Source organism: Nannobrachium achirus (assembly GCF_963921795.1).
Source record: "Nannobrachium achirus genome assembly, chromosome: 19".
In the NCBI taxonomy this organism is placed as follows: domain Eukaryota; kingdom Metazoa; phylum Chordata; class Actinopteri; order Myctophiformes; family Myctophidae; genus Nannobrachium; species Nannobrachium achirus.
In genome coordinates, this window is record NC_137826.1 from 34,491,343 (window position 1) to 34,513,151 (window position 21,809).

General features: G+C 42.3%; 1 protein-coding gene across 1 annotated transcript; it reads right to left on the reverse strand.

The window, feature by feature from the left end:
- Positions 1-370: 370 nt before the first annotated feature.
- Positions 371-21,744, reverse strand: LOC308304374 (tripartite motif-containing protein 3-like; the record flags this gene model as incomplete). Its single annotated transcript, XM_080748961.1, has 17 exons — positions 21,640-21,744; positions 14,018-14,193; positions 12,903-13,032; positions 12,434-12,544; positions 12,167-12,318; positions 11,468-11,648; positions 10,754-10,855; positions 10,048-10,146; positions 7,013-7,165; positions 6,080-6,458; positions 4,894-4,997; positions 4,602-4,769; positions 4,027-4,195; positions 3,437-3,478; positions 2,148-2,218; positions 1,201-1,341; positions 371-523 (listed from the first exon to the last, which is right to left on the reverse strand). Exons 2-17 carry the CDS (start codon positions 14,161-14,163, stop codon positions 371-373), a joined length of 2,301 nt encoding a protein of 766 aa, XP_080605087.1. The 5' UTR covers positions 14,164-14,193; positions 21,640-21,744.
- Between the last annotated feature and the right edge of the window lie 65 nt (positions 21,745-21,809).

The window sequence follows — 21,809 nt, forward strand, 5'->3', positions numbered from 1 at the left end:
CATTTCCTATGGAGGTCTGGGTTTATGCAGATCTTCATTCCAATAGCAGAGTTGATTTCAGGGTTCTTCCTCTCTGGTCCAAAGAGTACTAGTTGGTGAAATTGCCTGGTTTTACTGCTTGGTTTTGAGAAAAAAGATCATTGGCCTGGCGCCGTCAGTCTCCACATGACACTGAACCCTTACCGGCTGAATTGTCGAGATAAGAGTAATGAACATGTTCAAATCTCACAGGGACATCTTTCTGACAATATTGTTGACCCAGTTGTGTTGTGTGGAAATGTCTGCGGGTATCACCTACCACACTGGCTAATAACTACACCCAACTATTAGTAGGCTATATGTGTGTGAAATCGTGAGCCGTCCTTTTAGCCTACTGCAGGTAGCGGTACACCTTGAAGCAGTGGTTGCCAGAGTCGGCCACAGCCACGTTTCCGTCTGAAGTGAGGGCGAGGCCCTGGGGGCCGTAGAGCGGGTCTGCCGACGTGTTGATGTAGGACAAGAAAGAGCCTGCACTGTCAAACACCTGGTGGAATAGAAGAAATATACACCGTCAAACACCCGGTGGAAAGGGAGAAACATTACACTGTCATGTTGCAACGGGCAATGTATTCATGGTCACCACTGACACTGACTCCTCTAAACCCAGTGGTTTTCAACCCTTTACAATATCAAGGTCCATTATTTATCCGGCATTTGAGCCACGGACCACCATTTGATGAGATTTAGCCTCTCAGAAACCAGAATGTAGAATATTTTGTTTTTGTTGCTTCAGCCATAGGACTGATTAGGCCAATGAGTCAAAATCTTCTACATTCTGAATTAGTGTACACTGAATTAAGTAATGCAGATGTTTAACAATAATTTGAATCTTGAGATATCTACAAGGGTCCATTTGGTTACCAACTCTTTGTTATTTAGTTGGGGACCACCTGGAACCCCCTCAAGGACCACTGGTTGAGAACCACTGCTCTACCCTAACCCACTTTCCTATATCCTCCTTGATAAAGATACTTAGATATTACTGTTATATACAGATTTGTTTTTTTCTTCTTCCAAAAATGGTACATTCAAGTGTTGGAAGCTGTATTTTTGTGCACACAGGCAACATTCAAGATACTGTCTTTGAATTGGTGACCACACACTTGCACGCTCAAAATAGATTAATTTATACAGTAGTAAAGTCACACAGGTTCATCTTACCTGTATTCTGCTGTTACCCCAGTCGGCTACGATTATGTTTCCATTTGCATCCACAGCTACTCCAGTAGGCGCATTGAACTGACCATTACCCTCGCCGTGAGAACCAAACTTAAACAGGAACTCTCCATCTGCACTGTAAACCTGGGGACAGGAAATCAAGAAGCACATATTGCATTTGATATATCCAGTGAGACTGCCATAATGGTAATTTTTGTTAATATTTATTTCCTTATTTTGTCTTAAATATAATTTGCTTCTGAACCTGGTTTTCCCATCTATGAGTTACCGGAAGTAGCCAATTGTCTTCATGCTGGAACCCTTTATAAGCTAGGCATAGTTTCCCTGAGTTCCACAAGTGTGTAACACCAGAACACTTCTGCTCAGTGGCGAGGGAGCGTTTGTATGTGTCACAGGACAGAGACAGGTTTGTTCCTGAATTGTGTATTGAACTAATTGAAGTCAAGATTATAATGGATTGAATAAGGAGTTAATTTTATCATTGCAGTTGTATGTTTGTTCTTGGACACTTGGACTCGTCCTCACTACCATTTGGTTACATTCAGCCAGCGAGGTGTGTTTGTATTCTCCTTGTTTGTTCATTACATTTGTGTTTATGGTTTGTTATGCTTTATGTTCTATTATTTATGTCCTTGTTTTGTTTATGCTTTATTTATACAGTTTTACGTTGGGTAATTTGAGCCATAAAAAAGCTTGAATAAACAAGCTGTGTTGTTTTTGGGCCAAAGGCAGTGAAATCCAGTTCTAGGAAACACAGAAGGTGGTGGTGGTGGTGGGGGGGGTTCAAGTGGTTAGATAAGTGAGGTGATGACATGCGACAAAGATGAGCCTGATTTAAAACTTGTCGGTTTGTGCTTATACTAAGTGGCATACTGTACATACTGTATGCCACAAAGGTTACCTCTGTTTTGAGAATCTGTGTGTCTTACCTTCACTGAGTGGTTGTGAAAATCTGTCACAACAATTTCATTCTTGTTGTTCACTGCCACAAAGTGTGGACCTGGAGGAACAGAGGAACACATGAGTTTCTTTACATTACCCAGTAGTGTGATTGGACACTACACCTGGCATTCATTACTGTACATGCATTAGATGCTTAAATTGGGTTAGGATTTTGCTGTCATGCTTCCACAATACCAATTACCAACAACACCACCCAAAAATCAAAGTGAAATAAAAATGATTATAATCCTTCAGAAAGCAGCCCAGCAGTCAGTGGTCTATTTCTCCACATTTTTGTAAACCAGCACAATCTGCTCGACACCTCAGTATTAAATGCTCTTGAACAGTGAGTGGCTAAATCCACAGCAGAATGAACAGCAATCATATGGTTTAGGCAAAACAACAAGATTAAGGCAAAATATATCGCATGTAATTAATTATAGATTGTAATTATTGTAATGATTAATACAATAATGTAGTCATTTAACATTTAAATGTGATCTACTAACTATAAAAAGTAAAAAATGTGTGTTTGTATGTGGCATTTGTGACACGTCAACACAATAACACTGGCTAAGCGCTGCATTAGTAGCCCCAAATCAACCGCCCAAACCGACATTGTTAGGAAATGGTTTTATGGCCATATATGGAGATCCCCGACATCAGCGCAAATCGACGTTGTGCAAGCAATGGTTATGTCACATGTACTACAGTAAGTGCCGGAATTATGCCCAAATATGGACATGACTTGTGTCACAATAATTACATCGTACTGTAGCTGACTGACATCATCCAATGCTGAGTACCAAAACCTGAACACACTGATGATCAATATTTTGCTTTATGGCGCATTGTCAGCACGATATCCCAGACAATACAGGGTAAGGTTGATAACGGCGCTAAAAGCCACATTTTCTTCAAATAACCTCATCACCACAAAATGAAATGCAACAGCTTTCAAATTGATCCACAACAAATTGTTAGTTTCAGGGTATTGGGATCTGAAGTCTGAAAATCTGGTTAGAATAATTTGTTCACTGTCATCATGACACGAACAAGACAGCACAATTCACATGACAAGATTGTAATAACAGTGATTATTACAATTGCATCTATGCATATCTCTGATCATTTCTCTACAGGCACAGATGGGTCTGACGGACAGGTTGTCGAGGTGACTGTTGTTGTTTCGGGGGGTACTGTACAGTAAGGTTAGACAGAAAGCACGGCACTGAGGGATTAAAGTGGTAATTAAGGCCATACTCAAAATACTTACTGAAAACTGAGACAGGTTTATTTAAGTTTGGCCCATGTTTTTCTGAATTGGAAGATGAGAGGAAGAACAAAAAGAAAAGAAAGAAAAAACAAACTGGTTGAGACAGAGGTAAAAAAGATATTAGAAAATGGTTAACCACTTAAACCCTATACTGTGTTGTTGACCATATTCCCGTGAGCGACACCAAATATCTTCGTCGGAAATATCCAATCTACAAGCTCAAAACGTGTTGCTTTCCGACTGGTTGTTAGATTGTAGCTTGGCTATTTTCGGCAAATGTTCCCCCAAGATTAGGGATGCTAGGGTTCAAGTGATTAAAAGAAGCTAATGAGAAAATAGGAGTGGGGTTCAGGGGGTTCATCAGACAAAGTGTATTTTCTGAGAAATTAAAATATTACAAGGTCAACATTTACACATGCTCACACGCACACACGCACGCACGCACGCACATACATACACAGATACAGTTACAGTAGATAGATAGATAGATAGATAGATAGATAGATAGATAGATAGATAGATAGATAGATAGATTTTTCAAGAGACAACTTGAACTCTGATTCGGAAGGCTGTCCAGGCCCTCGCCTCACCTGCAAACTGTCTCTCTGATGTTCCCCTCGCTCCAAACTTGGTCACAAGTTTCCCATTGGACTGAAAGATGAAGACACAGCAGGCCTTGTTGTCCACAGCGATGATGTGTCCATTTCTGTCCACTGCCACACCCTTAGGCCCCATCAGCCTCCCTGCACCAATCTTATTCTGTGCAGAGAGAAACAGAACAGAAACAAACAAGTCACAACGGAATACATACACATTTTGAGAAAAGAGATTTTACATAATGAATGTGTGCTATTATTATTAACCTTGCTGCTAAATTGCCTGAAGGAAACAAAGCTAAAATATGTTTTACTCTTATGAACCTGAACACAAGATGTACAATAAAGAACAACCATGGGATCACACAATCCCAACAACACGACAGTGGTATATCATTATCATTACCATAAAAAAACATGGCTCCACTGCTATTTCTTTATTTTAGGTGGCGGGACAACCCATGTGTTAACATTTATATTATCACTGATCAGGTCTTTATCTGAGTAGGAGAGGAATAAGATTGAGCTGAGAGACATCTGTCTCACAGGTTTCTCTGTAAAGATCTCACCTTAAACTTTCCATCAGGGGAGAAGATGCTGACCCATCGGTTGTCATAGTCGGCCACCACGATATCACCGTTCATGTCCACCGTTACGCCTGTGGGTCGCTGTAGTTGCCCCGGAGACCGACCTCTGACCCCAAATCGCATCTTGAACTGTCCATCATTGGAAAACACCTGCAGTGAGACAATATGAATAATGAACAATACTGTAAGTCTCTCTCTCTTTCTCTCTTCCTCCCTCCCCCCCCCCCCCATCTCTCTCTCTCTCTCTCTCTCTCTCTCTCTCTCTCTCGCTCACCTGTATGCACTGGTTGTTGCTGTCTGCAACCACTACTCTGCCATGGCTGGAAGCTGATATGCCTTGCAGGTTGGTGAACTCTCCTTTCTCTCTGCCCCGTGAACCTGGTCACACATACAAACAAACATACAAACACACATACATTACAGAATGATGTTTCTACATCAGCGACCCAAAAAAAGCAAGTCATTCTGACAGTAGTGAAATGCCAATTATGGTACATCAACTTGGAAAGTGAATTTAGGAAAATGAAAGGGCTTGAGACATGTTTTCAAATGCATTGTCATGTACAGTATTTTATGTGTTTATGTTCTATTCACAAAGGCAAGGTTTTATTTCAGATTTGCGTACATACCGTACTTGTTTAGAGTTATACCTAGTGTCCAAATTCTGAGAACTTTAGCCAAAAATAGCAGATCTACAAGCTCACAACGCCTCACACTGCGAGGAGTTGTGAGCTTTTAGATCGGCTATGTTCTGCAAATAGCTCTGGTCTGGTGTAGAGGGGAAAAAGAGCAGACTAAAGCCCTTTGCACACAGGCGCGTTTAACCGCACGGATAAAACGGACAATATACTTTTTTGAAAAGAAAACAATGATTCTCTATGACCTCATGCACACCAGCTCCGAATTAGCCGTGCGACGAGTGGCTGCCGCCGTGCGTTTTTTTCTCGATCGAACCCAGTTCGATTCGTGCGTCTTGTCGCATGCGGTAAAAAACTCATAACTCCTTTTATGACTCCTTTTTGGATCCGCAGCGCCGATTCCGCACAGCCTTGCACACCAAATCCAATGCGTTTTATTCATGCCGCAAACGAAAAAAACGCAACTGTCCTGTGTGCAAAGGGCTTAAGTAGAGAGTGAAAGGTCAAGTTTATTAAGCATTGACGGTTCAAGTGGTTAGATATCTGGAAAAACACACATTAACATGAATCCAAAATACACTGATGATTGTGCTGTCAAACAACTATATGGAAACTATGAAAAAGGTTATGGGGGTCCTTGGCCTGAAAATGTTCAAGACCCCTGAGTTATAGACTCATGGAATGGAGAACTCAAATTGGTTCAGTAACACCTCCCCCAGTCAAGTACACGTCTATATATCCTGGTTTACACTTGCACGTGGGTGTTAATCTACAAGCACACAACGTGTTGCGCTGCGATGCAAGCGGGCTGTCCCTTCTTACCTACTCTGTAGATGAGCTCGTCCTCGATGGGGTTCTCCTTCTTCTTGGTGGTGCTGTACATGCTGGACGGCCGCCGAACCGCCTTCTGTCGTATGTGGCCTCCCGTCCCGCTGGGAGACTTCACCCTGCGCTTCATGTCGTCCGGTGACGGCGGCACGTCCGACGGCTTGACCGCCCGCAGCCGGAAGGGGCTCCCGCGCACCGGCTGGCCGTACAGCGACAGCACGAGCGAGTATTCTCCCTCTGAGCGTAACGTGTAGCCCACCTCGTACGTCCCGTTCTTATTGTCCACTATGTCCACCTCTGCTACGTGGCTCCCGTCGGCAGACGTTATCTCCGCTTTTAAAAGGGCATTTCCTGTCCGTACCAGTTCTGCATCCTGAAATGATAGATTACATGTTGGTCTTTTGATGTTGAATTGGAACATGAAGTAAGTCCAAAAAGGATTGTATATAAACTTCTTTGTTACAGGGGACCACGACATTTGACAGGGTCCAGGGGCTCAATCGAAGAAGATAAATATCAAACCGGCATATTTAGACATTTCTCTGACTAAAAGACAGAAATGTAACATTAAAGGAATACTTCACTGCTAAAATGACTATTTTGACATCAATTTCTCACCCCTTCATGTTTTTCTCCCATGCCTTCATGGTGAATAAAGAATCCAAACACAAAGAAAATACTTCAATACTTAGGTTAAAATTTGATTAGTGTACTATAGTACTTCCAAAACAGCATTTTCACTTCAACTTGCAGTTTACAAAACAAAAAATCTCCATGAAATCAAGACATCACAGGGTGAGTAATTGATAGAAAGAAAAAAGAAAACATTTTGTGGGTGAAGTATTTAAATTCAACCCGAAGACTAAAACCCGAACTAAACTATAGAAATGCTCACCAACATGCATTTCACAGATTCCAGAGGAATACCTTGTCTTTGGTGGTCACAGTAATGCTGTGATGTTGCCCGGTTGCTGCATGACGAAGGCCTTCTCCCGTGGCCACCGAGGTGTGACCAACCGCTGCTGTGGTGAGGAGAACGCCCAGGTTCTGGATGGAGCGCCTCAGACCCTCCGTCTCCACCTGGAACAGGGAGTTATACAAGTTATCTTCATCACATCACTCATGAGATAACTACAGAGTTACAAGTCATTCATTTATCCATGATATAATAGGACAGTGGTTCAGGAAGCAACCTCCAAAATAATCATATTTTAACTGGGCACCCCCCCACCCTGACAAGCACTAAGAGTTGAGGCATTACATTTTGTATAACACGGTTCTATTGTCAAGCGGATCTACATGCTCACAACAGCTCGTGTTGCGAGGCGTTGTGAGCATGTAGATCTGCTATTTTGACAATTTCTACCTCTAATATTTGACAATTTGACCAATGTATGATTTGTTATTTTAGAAGTATTAAAAAATCCTTAAATTGTCACTTTAGAAATGTGCAGATACCAGGCCTGAAATTTTGTCATGTTATGGGCAAGGCCACTTGGGCTTTGGTGTCGTCCATTTTTTGAGGGCAAAAAGGCCAAATGCCAGGACTGGAAGGCCATCAAATAAAACAAGATTTTAGTCCATTGAAAGAATTTGTTAAATTTAAGGGTTATGGATGATAACCTAATCTGCAGTGAAATAGATAAATGATGGTCATCTGATCCATGCTCGGCCCTGCACTGATTTCAGAATCTCATCTCATCTCACTACCTTAGTCAGAATGCGTACCAGACACATGTGTGTCTGTCTGTCCGTTTGTATTTCTGCTAACTCTGTGTCCAGCAATTGTTCAATTGTCTAAAAAACACACTACAAAAATCAGTAATGCTTTTGCCTTGCTGACCAAAAACATACTACAAAAAATCAGTAATGCTTCTGCCTTGCTGATCATCTATTTTTCAACCTTCAGATGTCTCTCTATTTCTCAATAATCACAAAATGTTTAATAATTTTCCCCAAATATTGGCCTGTAGGTGGTGTAGGGCCGCCTGGGGCCCCACACACTCAGGGCTGTGTTTTGCTGTAGGCAAGTTCTTCTTTTCTTTCTTCTTTAAAAAATAAATAGAGATAGAGATGTTTTTGGACGGTTTGGATGGTTTTGGACTCAACCAGGCAACACTCCCTTTTCTGTGGAATATACACTATACTACCTACACTACACTCCGTTTTCTGTGGAACATACCACGGTTTCTCAACCACTATGCCACGGACCTTTAGTATGCCCTTTGAGATGCTTCGGTGTGCCCTTTGAAATTTGACAGTGAAGTCACAATTTAAGGACTTTTAAAACCCTTTTAATACCTACTGCATCAAAAGTATCAACTGGTAAAAAAAGAGGCATTTTGAAAATAGCCAGTAGCCACACACACACACACACACACACACACACACTGTATATCTAGGTGTGCCCTGGGATATTTTGGCTATGAAAAGTGTGCCTTGACAGAAAGGTTGGGAAACACTGTGTGACTCTACTACACTCCCCTTTTCTGTGGAATACACTGACTCCAAGTTAAATTCATGTTAACTGATATGCTGATATCTCATGAAGTGAGCAGATATGTGCAATTGAATGGGAACATTTCCTGGTGACTTCACCCAGCCAACACTCCCTCTTCTGTGGAATACACTGACTAACCAATTAAAATGGGCACATTTCCAGATGTCTTCACCAAAGCCACACTCCCTTTTCTGTGGAATTTCTTGACTTCTGACTGCCCCCTGTTTCCCAAACACTAGGCCAGGACCCATTTGTGTATCGTGGACACATTTTTATGGGTCCCTTAAATTTTTGGTTTCCTACTTTTTGTTTTTAATTATTATTTCTGTAATTTAATTTAGAATCAAGGAACATTTTAAGAAATTCCATAAATTAGAAAACACGTTGAAGAAGTAGTGAAAATAGACGATCTCCAAGTGATGTGTTGTGATCTTGACTCTTTTAGACACTTGTGTCTACATGACAAGAAAGAGACACAGGTGTCTACTGTCTACTGTCCACAAGAAAGAGAAAGAGGAGAAAGTGATACAGTCAGCTGGGGCATTAAGGCCACTGTGACCTCAGGTTATGCCATTGGTTTGAGGGGCTCAAGGCCGAATTGAATGGCAATGACGGCCATGGCCTTCATAGCCTCCATGAAATTCCTGCCCTGGCAGATACCTAAATACACTTAAACTTGGTTTAAAGGGATATTCCACTTTCAACAGGGAGCAGTGGAAGGGCCTCTCTCCACATACACACCCATTGTAACTTCATACTCCATTTTAACCATGATAGATTCATTAAAAAAAACAGTTATTTTTTTCTGGTGACTCATACTACCATCCTAATATGTGAGCAGGCCGTGTTTTTTCTTTTATTTTTAATAATTATTTGGGAAAATGGAAAAAATGAAATACAAAAAAATAATTATGGTGGGTGTTTTTTAATGAATCTATCATGGTTAAAATGAAGTTTGAAGTTAAAATGAGTGTGTGTGGGGAGAGGCCCTGGGCCTGGAGGGCCTGGTAACATTTACATCAAATATCTAAATATTCAATCAAGCTAATTAAAAACTGTTCAGGGTGTTCATAAAAGCCTGATTAGATGATACAATTACCAAAAGTTTTTTTGAAAGTGAAATATCCCTTTAAGTGTAAATGTTGGTTGGTTCACTGTTGAGTGAGAAAACAATGTTATTTATTTTGGGGACCCCCCAAAATAATTTGGGGACCCCCTGGGGGTCCCGATCCACAGGTTGAGAACCACTGTAATAGGACATACTGATTTAAAACCAGGTACACCGTCAATGGTTGCTACTGATAATGATAAACAACAGTTTCCAAAATGCCAAAATTATAGCGCGACTGTGACTATGACTGCACTGTATATGGCATTCAAATTCAAATTCAGATTTTGATACCAATTCTAGTGTTCTAGTCTACCAAAAGGAGACAAGTGGAGAAGGGCCAGTGACCTCTACCTGACAATCCAGGTGTGCGTTCTGATGTGGTTTCTCTGGGAAGTCATGTCTGGCCAGAGCTGTTACCCTTTCACTCATCTGCTTCTGCACCATAAGCACCTGGACACCAAAAACAAAACAAATACAAAGCATGTAGTTAGATCGAGGATAGTCACTCGACAGGCCTCTCCTCACATACTGTAGCATCCCAAAAGTAACACTCTGTTACCAATTACTATGCGACTGAATCCCATCTCAAAGAAAACAAGTCTAATAACAGCATGTCATCCCTGTCCAATCTTAACTTTAGTCCAAAGTAATTATAGTTTGTATGCAGTTTGAAAAATAACGCTGCAATAATCACAATACGGTGTTCAGTGGTTAAGCTCCACGATAAACAAGAAAACATGAATGGCACTGAATGGCACTATTGTGGTGATCTACCGTCTCGTATTGCCAAATAGGAATAGTGATCTGATCTTTATAAATACTTCATCTGTATGTGCAAAACAGCTTCACAGAAGCACCTATAAATAAATAACAAAAGCTAAGATAGCTATAATGTATTAAATACAATTACATTACATTACATGATATATTATATGAGTCAATTAAATACACTACATTTTAATCTATATTTCGGACATTGGAAATACATTTGCACAACACATTTTAGACATATGTTGACCAGTACAGTCTTCCCATGTCCTCACAAGGTGCAGCCTACCTCGGTAGCACTGCCGTGGCTGAGTGCTTGCTCTGTGAAGTTACAGCTGTTCTGGATGTGTTCTTTCCCTTGGAGCAGTGAGGACAGCTGAGCCTGCAACACCTGCAGCAAGGTGAGAGGAAGGAGTTGATGGAAGGGACAGGTGGAAGTAAAGAGGATGAGGGGTTGAAATGTTTGAGTGAATATAGGACGAAGATGAGAGAATTAAGATGAGACAGACAGACAGACAGACAGACAGACAGACAGACAGACAGACAGACAGACAGACAGACAGACAGACAGACAGACAGGTTGTGCAAAGAGAACAAGGAGTATTGATTCAGGAGGATGGGGAGGATCAAAGGAGTCATTCAGCAGGTTTCTGCATGTCGACAAGTGTATGTATGTGTATGTATGTGTGTGTGTGTGTGTGTGTGTGTGTGTGTGTGTGTGTGTGTGTGTGTGTGTGTGTGTGTGTGTGTGTGTGTGTGTGTGTGTGTTCATGAATGTATAGTAAAATACGCATGTGTGTGTGTGTGTGTGTGTGTTCATGCACTTGTGTGTGTGCATGGCTGCATGCGTGAATGCATGTTTATTATGGTCTGAAAACATGAGCACACACACACACACACACACACACACACACACACACACACACACACACACACACACACACACACACACACACTCACGTGTGTGTCTGCAACAAGCACACTGGAGCACTGTGACACCAACCTTCTGCTTGGCACTGCAAATGTTCTCCAGGTCAGTGACGAGGGAGGTCTTGCGCTGATGGAGCGCACGCTCCACTTCCTCAAAGGTGGCTGTGATCTCACACACCGCCTCGTTCTTCCTCTCTGTGAGCTGCCGAGAGATCTCTGTCACCAGCTCGATGGCCGCCGTCAGCTGGGGCAGCCTAGGACCAAAAACAAACAATAATTTCTGACACTACACTTTGCACATGAAGAGGTAAAACATACATATTTAATGGTCAGGCCACATAGGTCAGGCCACATCTAGGCCAAATTTGGATTCAGTTATCAGTATTGTAAATAAGCTCGTCTGAGGTTTATTTATTCCCCAACACATAAGCATACTGTACAAAATGCTCTATTTATCTGAATACACAGGTGCATGCAGGTTCAGATGCACATTTATGAACAAATCCATACCCGGTCGCTGACTATGTCTGCATGATTTTGCGCCGAACAATGGAATGGTTTCCTGTGCCAATAAGCAGAAACGCTTACTAGGATCTCCTTTTAGTTGTCCTTGTACCAGTGAACTGTACCGTCATGAAACTGTACCTTTTCCTATGCAAACCTCTAATAAATTCTTCAATCAAAAACAATCCCTTGTACTGTAGGTGCAAATGTATGGCAATCAAAACCGATTTAAGATGAACATGCATTGCTACACTAGCATGGAGCCCACCTGCTGTGTATGGCGTCCAGCTGCATCTTGAGGGCCTCCTTGTGCTGCTCCACCACGTCCCGCAGTGGCACTGTGACGTGCTCCCGGTGCTCGCCCTCTGTGCAGTCCAGACACATGGCTGTCTCACATGACTCGCAGTAAAACTCCATCACCTGCAGGGGGAGACAATGACACTTTCAAGATACACACAAGCACAAAGAAGTGAGGCAATGACTGCATCAGCCCCACCGAATATGAATTGTCTGCTGTAATTGTGGGGGATTTCACCTTGCCGTCATGGTTGGGGCAACAGAGAGGCTTCGCTGCGGCGGCAGCGCTGACTGACTCAAGCACACTGCTGGTTTCTGGCCGCGAGCACTCCGAGTCTCTCTGGAGGACCTGCTCAAATACATGAACATATTCACCATTAGTTCTGATTACTTACTGTATGTAATGGCTGTTTTGTACATAGATCTGTGGTGGTGCCCCGTGACGAAAATAGCTCTCTTTGGCACATAACACTGTCATATGAATAAGTAAGGCTATAAATCATGCTTAACTGGTGCATGTACACTAAGCACAAACACAAGCCTAATAATACTTATATACAGCAAATATTTTGAATCCCAGGTATAGGACACCTTACATCATTCAATATTCTTTTAAAAACAGTTACATAAGTTTGGGTTGGGGCCCAGGGGAATAAAAATATCATCATCATCATCATCATCATCAAGCATCTGATTGAGCATCGGACCTCCATGAGGTTAGTGATGAAGAAGTTGTTCTGCAAAGCGGACACTCCTTTCTCGGGCAGGATGGATGTCTGCCGGCACACTGGACACGACAGTGTCAGAGACTCTGGAGGAATGTAATTCTGGAGACAACTGGAATGGGGGGGGGGGGGGGGGGACAGAAAGACACAGATAAAGGCAGAAACAAAGATAATGCGTTACATATTAAGCACTATCAGCCATGTTTAATTAATAATTATATGCCTCTATTGTAATGTGTCTCTTGAGGACCTTTATAATACGTAGAAGAGAAGAGAAGAGAAGAGAAGAGAAGAGAAGAGAAGAGAAGAGAAGAGAAGAGAAGAGAAGAGTCCTCCGGTCGCATTATCAGTGTAGATGGCAATGCAACACAACAGACAACTCAAAGCCTCAAGACAAGAGAGTAAATGGGTCTTGCAAGTCACTGTCATTTTGTGTGTCTGTATCTATATTTCTCTTTGGGTGTGTACAGTATGTGTAGGATGAGCTCTGCAGTCTGCACAGGTTCAAATGCAGTCTGTCAAATGGTGTACAAGGTCAATAGCACCTTAATGAAAATACAGATAATGTCCAAAGTTCATGGTTCAAGTTTGTGTAATATATTTTTTTAATGAATAGGTTCCCAGATTTGCCCTGGACAGACCCAAAGTCTAACAGACAAACCTATTTCTAGACAGCTCACCTCCCACAGAGCCATGCGGTAAAAATAGTTTGTGTGTGTCTGTGTGAATATTTGGCAACACTTTAACTATTCAGAAAATGTTATTAACCATTTAAAGAATAATAAGGAACGTTTTTCAACCTTATTGGCAGCTACATGGGTAATGATGGTGGTGGTGCTACATTCAAAATGTTCTATATGTTGCAGAAGAAACAAATAGAAAACTCCACAGATTGTGCATTGACATACTACAGCCATTGAAAAAAAAGAAATAGCTGGGGTTTTATTTAGGAAAAATATGTGTGGATATTTCATTTTGAAAAACCATGCTGGGGTTTTATTGGTGGTTTTCTTAAACATTGACCAACGAGAACAGGGGCGGAGCTAACCAACAGAGCCACGCCATAAAAATGTCAGCAAAAGTAAAGAATGGGATACCTTTCACAGAAGGTGTGTAGACAGGGCAGGACCTTAGGGCTGTGATAGTGGTCCAGGCAGATGCTGCAGACCAGGAACTGTTTGTCTATCTGACGCACCACAGGGCTGGTGCTCCCTGTCTCACGCTTTGCCATGGTAACAGACATCCAAAGCCACAGTTGGCAACACCAGCTAACCTGCAGCAAGAGAAGAAAAGGAACAGATAAGAATATTGATGTTTATCAGCGGGCATGACCTTGTACAGTAGGAAGAGAAATCCTTGGTCAAGAAACAATGAACAAAAGAACACCTTTATTGCCACACATTTACATGTAGAACACTAGGCATTTTACTTGGTATAGTGTAAACCTGGACCACATGTAGACTAGTGATCTGCACAGTAAAATCCTGTGTTCATTCGTCCATTTCTAACTCTGGTCCATTTTGTTACTACATTTGGGCACTCAGTTTGAACTAACACTGAGGGTTTTACAGTGTATTTGTTATTATTGCCCTATAATTCTGATGTACTGTAGGGTTTTTATTTTATTTTATTGCACAACCATAGTATCATATTAAGCATGATTGGCACATCAATCAGTCACCACAGGAGTTACAGTATCTGCATATGGGTGAACCGGTTGACTTCTATTCTCTTGCCACTTGGCCATCAATAGAAATTTGTGCGGACACTATTTCACATCTTTGACGTAGGGCACTATTATTTCCATTTCTTGCACCCATGCACGTTTGGATGTCCGCGTTGTTCTGCATAATCTCTTTCCCCAATCGTTGCTCATGTTAATCTGCACAATCGCCAACGCTCAGCACACTGTTGGGTGGTACCAGAAACTGGATTAACCAATGCAGTTTAATCTCCTGACGTCAGTAGCAAACGTGCCCATTGTTTCGCGGAATTATTTCAAGGTTAATACCAGAGAAATGCCAGCTGAATACAGAAACTGTGTGAAATCCATGAGCACACCATTCTACTAAACAGATGCTGATAGAGGGGCAATGTGTGTGGCTTTTGAAAAACAGCTAAGCTAATACAAAAGCTTTCACACAGGAGACTCAAGTCTTTGTAATGGACAGTAGGTGTAGGGACAGCCTGGCACGGAGGTTATGAAACCACAGAACCACAGATAAATGAATTGAGCACCAATTTGTCACAACCAAACAACAGGTTTACAGAGACCCCTGACAACATGTTTAATCATGTGCAGTTCCATCACTATGAGACCATTTAAACTCTGCATGTTTGTCTACATCCTGCTGTTACCAGTTAAAGCATAAAGTATTGTGTTATGTTGTTGCGACCGTAAGTCGCTACTTAGTATGAGAACCTCCAGCTCATGTCTGTCACCTGCTCATGTCTGTCTGTCACTCTTCTGACATCACAATGACATCTCATACAAGCTCAGCAGAAGACCTGTTCTGACATCACCTCATCCCAGCACAGCAGAAGGATAGAGCTGACCTGTTAATTTTGTCAACTTAAACAACCAACCCCAACCCGAGTCACACTTGCAAATTAATTCCGTCCTAGTCTCTTTTATGCCCAATATATGCAAGCCCATATCTGGGAATGCCCATATATGGACATATTGTGTAAGTCAGACGTCAGTCATCTCCATATTTGGGACAATATGGTCACATTCTGGCCACATTTTGTCCAATTTAAACAACCAACCAGGTCTGTGCCTTTTTTTGGTTAAAGTTGATCCCATGCCAAAGCGCCAGCGCTCGCCCAGCAGTCTGCACGCGCCCATTCTCGTCCTTAGGGCGTCTTACTGGTGTTGTGTTGTGTTGAGAGAGCCAGATATTGTAATAAACACAAACTGAACCAGTGCTGTATCTCTCTTTATGTCTTTCTTCCTTACTATACCATCAGTGAATGCTCTCTCTCCCCCTCTCAAGATTCTTCTGGTTCAGACTTGAATCTAGTTCAACGGTTGCCTTCAGATACAATTGCAAAATGAACTCCAGCTGGATGTTTGAGAACACTTTAGACTGGTTTATCTTCCATATACTGTAACGCCATTTCATGCAGGTAATTGTTGTCACTACTGCTATAAATCCTCTGTCAGTGAAAAATGCACAACAACTCTTTATTTCTTTTGCATGAAATACCCACATGTACCAAAACATGCACCACACATATACACACACGCATGCATGCACATGCACATAGACATGCATGTGCACATAACATAGTTATAGAAGTCCAACAGCGCATCTCTTAGCTTCAAAGGATGATGTATTACACAGCCTCATATGTTAAGAAATTACAGCTGTAAGTTATGATTGTATTCTGCCTAGCAACACAAAGTTACAGCACCACATCTTTTTGGATTCATTAGTACCAGGCTAACACAGATGGTCCGCTAATTGCTTTGACAGATGTTATTACAGAATGTTACCATTTATGCATCTGTACAGTAGAAAGCTTACTCAACAAAAACAAACTAAACAAATACGATGTGCTTAGTTTAGAAGAAAAAGTAAAATCCTGAGTGTTATGGGTCCATTAGGTTCCATTTGTGCACTCTCTGAGTTAAATAAACACAGAGGATTTGACTGTGTATGTACAGTATAAGCAGCTCTGTTGAGTGAGGCAACTATCAGGTATGTAGAATATTTTTCTGCATGGTTAATCATTTTAGAGGAACTGCTAGTATCAGGGAGAATTCTTTTGGTAGGGTTAGTCAGGGCGTAGAGAGACACCTTTGCACTTTGTATATTTAATAATAATTTGGAAGTGATTCTGATAATATGCAGCGTTATCTTGACATGATTTGTGGTGCTATTTGCATAGCTGTGTTGCTAACTGGCTGCAGCAATGCATGTTCTCAGTAGGTCAAAACATGCATTATTCATATCCCAGACAGAGATGACACTTCAGCACACATACTGTACAATCCCAGGGATAAGTGGGCTATATGTGCATAAGCAGCCAGAAGCGCACCCACGTACGCACGCACACACGCATGTACGACATTGTACGTACGTACGCACGCAAACACAATACACATACTGTAGAGTACGGACAAACGGACACAGACAAACACAGCCACACTGATCCCCCTCATCCCACAGCCTTGTCAACACATCTGTCATTTCTGGCTATAGTATACTGTAGGATTAATCCTCGGTCGCCTCTCTGCTGATGTCCCATTGACAGGCCCACACACAGGGACACGCACAAACAAGCTTTGCAAAGGTAGACACCGCTCCTGTGACTCACATGCACACTGACACACAAACATGCAAAGATGCACAGAGGCATGCACACATGGTGCACACACGGTACACTTGTGCACACACACACACACACACACACACACACACACACACACACACACACACACACACACACACACACACACACACACACACACACACACACACACACACACACAGTAGTACATAACTACGAATATGTACGTACATATGTAGTTATGTACAGTATGTGATCTTACTGTACATATACCAGTAAGACGCCTAAGGGCGACAAGCGAGGTCTCGCCATGTCTTGGCCATCTGGCCAGTGATGTATATCGGACCCATATATGGAGATCCATGTACTGAATATGGAGATATGCTGTGAGAACCCAAACATGCTTACTCAGTTATTCGTTATGTGAAAGTCCTATGACGTCTATGACATCTGACATCATACATACAATCCCTTCTATGCCCATATAGTATGGAGATCCCTGTTTGTAGAACCAGCCACACAGATATGGGCTGTCTTCCTCCATATACCGGTATGGGCACATGAAGTCCTGTTAGATGGGCTTAATATTGATGACATCAGGGATCTCCATATAAGGGAATACAAGTGATTCAGTTAGTGTAGTTCCCCTGACATCACAGTGATGTCAGAGCGTGATGTCAGAACACACACACACACACACACACACACACACACACACACACACACACACACACACACACACACACACACACACACACACACACACACACACACACACACACACACACACACACACACACACACACACACACACACACACACACACATCTGCAGTAGGTGACTGGCTCACTAGGGATGTTTACTTGAACGTACATGAATATGCATGTGTGTGCATGTGCGTGTGTGAATAGGCAGGTGTGTATGAATATGTATGTGAAAGCAAACAGGCATGTGAAAACATGCTCATGTGAACACTGAAGTACAACATGCCTTTTTTTTTCACTGTACATCTGTGGCTAGGCTAGGAATCAGGATAGGATAGGATACGATAGGATAGCAGTATCTGGCTGCATTTGTGATGATGACAAACCCAAGCTTTAGGATCTCTAGACAGGAGCACTGTGGTGATAACTGATACGATGGTTAACCAGAGAATGTCATGGTACCAGGGCCTGAATAAAAACATGTCCCACCCTCACCACACACACACACACACACACACACACACACACACACACACACACACACACACACACACACACACACACACACACACACACACACACACACACACACACACACACACACACACACACACACACACACACACACACACACACACACACACACACACATCTGCAGTAGGTGACTGGCTCACTAGGGATGTTTACTTGAACGTACATGAATATGCATGTGTGTGCATGTGCGTGTGTGAATAGGCAGGTGTGTATGAATATGTATGTGAAAGCAAACAGGCATGTGAAAACATGCTCATGTGAACACTGAAGTACAACATGCCTTTTTTTTTCACTGTACATCTGTGGCTAGGCTAGGAATCAGGATAGGATAGGATACGATAGGATAGCAGTATCTGGCTGCATTTGTGATGATGACAAACCCAAGCTTTAGGATCTCTAGACAGGAGCACTGTGGTGATAACTGATACGATGGTTAACCAGAGAATGTCATGGTACCAGGGCCTGAATAAAAACATGTCCCACCCTCACCCCACACACACACACACACACACACACACACACACACACACACACACACACACACACACACACACACACACACACACACACACACACACACACACACACACACACACACACACACACACACACACACACACACTTTCTCTCTCCATCTGTCTGAGCAACTTAAAAGGTCAAGATGCTTCTAATAATGTAAGACACTGTGTTGTCAGATATTCAACGAAGGAGCATCAAAGGTCAAAGTCAAGGTCTCTCCTCTCTCTCTGCACTTGAAGACACTAGTCCTTATATCATCATTATGTGATGATGCATGTGTCTATATTTAGACAGATGTCTTAGAGAGCAGCCATGCAGTGATTAAGTGATGACAGAGAGTCTAAAATAAGGCTGGCGTGCATGCATGCATGTGTGCACGACACGTGTATGTGTGTGTGCGCGCGCGTGTGTGTGTGTGTGTGTGTATGCAAGTGCGTGTGCACATGCATGTACAGTATTATTAGGACAAAATAAGACAGAGTGGGGGTTTCACGATGTCAAATGCCTGGGGGTGTTGAGCCAGAATAACACTGGGGGATCTTATGACAAAATAAGACTAGAGCTGGGGGGCATTCCGAGGACAAAATAAGACTTGGGGATCCTAGGACAAATGCTAGTGAAAAGTATGTTTGTGCTCCATTATCCAAAAGACAAAGGTCTCTACAGTATGAGACCAACTCTGTTCTGAGATCTTCATGCCCCTGCACCCGGAGACTGGCAGCTATAGGGGAGTACTAGGAGAAGAGCGGATTTGCACTTACAGTACTGTGACTTAAATGATGTTGAGAATGAGTTCCGTTTTATTATCTACTGCCTCTTATATCATGAGCTGCGTCACAAATTATTTAATACGTGTAAAAAACCTAGATTTGATATGGTAAAGTGACGCAGAGAGACTTGCATGGATTTTTGAAAATAAGATATTTGCACTTGCAGAAAGCATGGGACAAACGGACAAAGAAAACATGTCATATATTTATTTTGTTTGTGGTTATCAAACCAAATATTTTATATGCAACATTTATCATATATGTGACATATTATTCTAAATTAGCTGCCTATATATCTACGTATGTACAGTATATATATGTGGCATATATGTGGACATAAATAAGATATATATGATATATGAGACATATTCTTCCTATACATCCACATTATGCACACATAATGTATATGAACCTGAATATGGCATATATGCAGCATATATTCTGCATATACTCACTATATATTGGCATATACTGTTGATATATTTAAAATGATACCATTTGCAGGGGTGCACACCACAGTTTGGGAATCCCTGCAGGGATGGGTCTTATGACAAGCCACAAAAATAAAAATCCATTCATTCATACAGTAGCAACCAGCCAACCACTAACAAATGGCAACCGTAGGATATGTTTCAAGTCCTGCAATTACAACTTTACAAGCAACCACTTTGAGAAAGGAGGTACTGTACAAGAATCCAGATCCAAGTTCAACACGCATTATCCATTTAAGGATAAAAAAAACGCCTGCAGTTCAATACCTAAAAACACACAAGATAGTGTCTGTGAAATTAGTACTCATCAAATAAAGTAATAAATAAGTCTCAAAGTACTGCATGGTGAGAGCTTGCGCGAGCCTGTGTTCGCACGCACGCACGCACGCACACACGCACACACACACACAGTATAATATTAAGCTACTGTAACATAACAATAAGCTAAACACGCAGGCTGTTGAACACAGTGCATCTTCTCACTTCACTTACTGCATGAAAAGTACAGCAGCCCTTCTCTGGTAGTCCTTTTTGAAGTGCTACTACACTAGTCTGGACTGACTCCACTCTGGACCCCCAACAGAGCACGTGTACAGTATCTGTCATAACATTAACCAATGCACATACACACACACACACTAAAGAAAGGAGGAGGAGTGGGAGAGGGTTGGGGGGGAGTTGGGGGGGGTGGAACCGGGACAGGAAATTAAACCTCCTTTTCCCGGTTCAACTGAAGGACAGCTCAGCTGTTCCAAGCAATGAATGTGTGTGTGTGTGTGTGTGTGTGTGTGTGTGTGTGTGTGTGTGTGTGTGTGTGTGTGTGTGTGTGTGTGTGTGTGTGTGTGTGTGTGTGTGTGTGAGTGAGTGAGTGAGTGAGTGAGTGAGTGAGTGAGTGAGTGAGTGAGTGAGTGACAGACATGTACATAGACAGACAGACAGACAGACAGACAGACAGACAGACAGACAGACAGACAGACAGACAGACAGGACAGACAGAGGCAAAGAGATGGCAAACAAGAGAGGAGAAAGTTTAAACAGAAGAGTAGTAGAGATGCCTATTTAACATCAAACTCCCTGCCTACTGAGCACTGCTATGCTCAGTACACAAATGTGTTGTTGACAGCTTAAACAGGCACACACACACACACACACACACACACACACACACACACACACACACACACACACACACACACACACACACACACACACACACACACACACACACACACACACACACACACACACACACACACACACACACACACACACACACACACACACACACACACACACGCGCGTATATAAATACTCACATGCTACTAACAGGTGATGACTGAAAGGAAAACACTGTACACACTGAACATAACACACAAGATACACAAATGGCATAAAGACTACCTACTGTCAACGGCAAAGCGTACAGTATGCGACCAGTAGAACAGTCAGGAAGGTTCCATAGCGGTTGGTTGTGTGGATTAAAATCAGTATAGCATTACCAGAATCTTTTCTCACAACCAGTGCACGCCCTGGCTCACATGCTGCTCCCCTCCCACTGCCTCTCTCCATATCCCC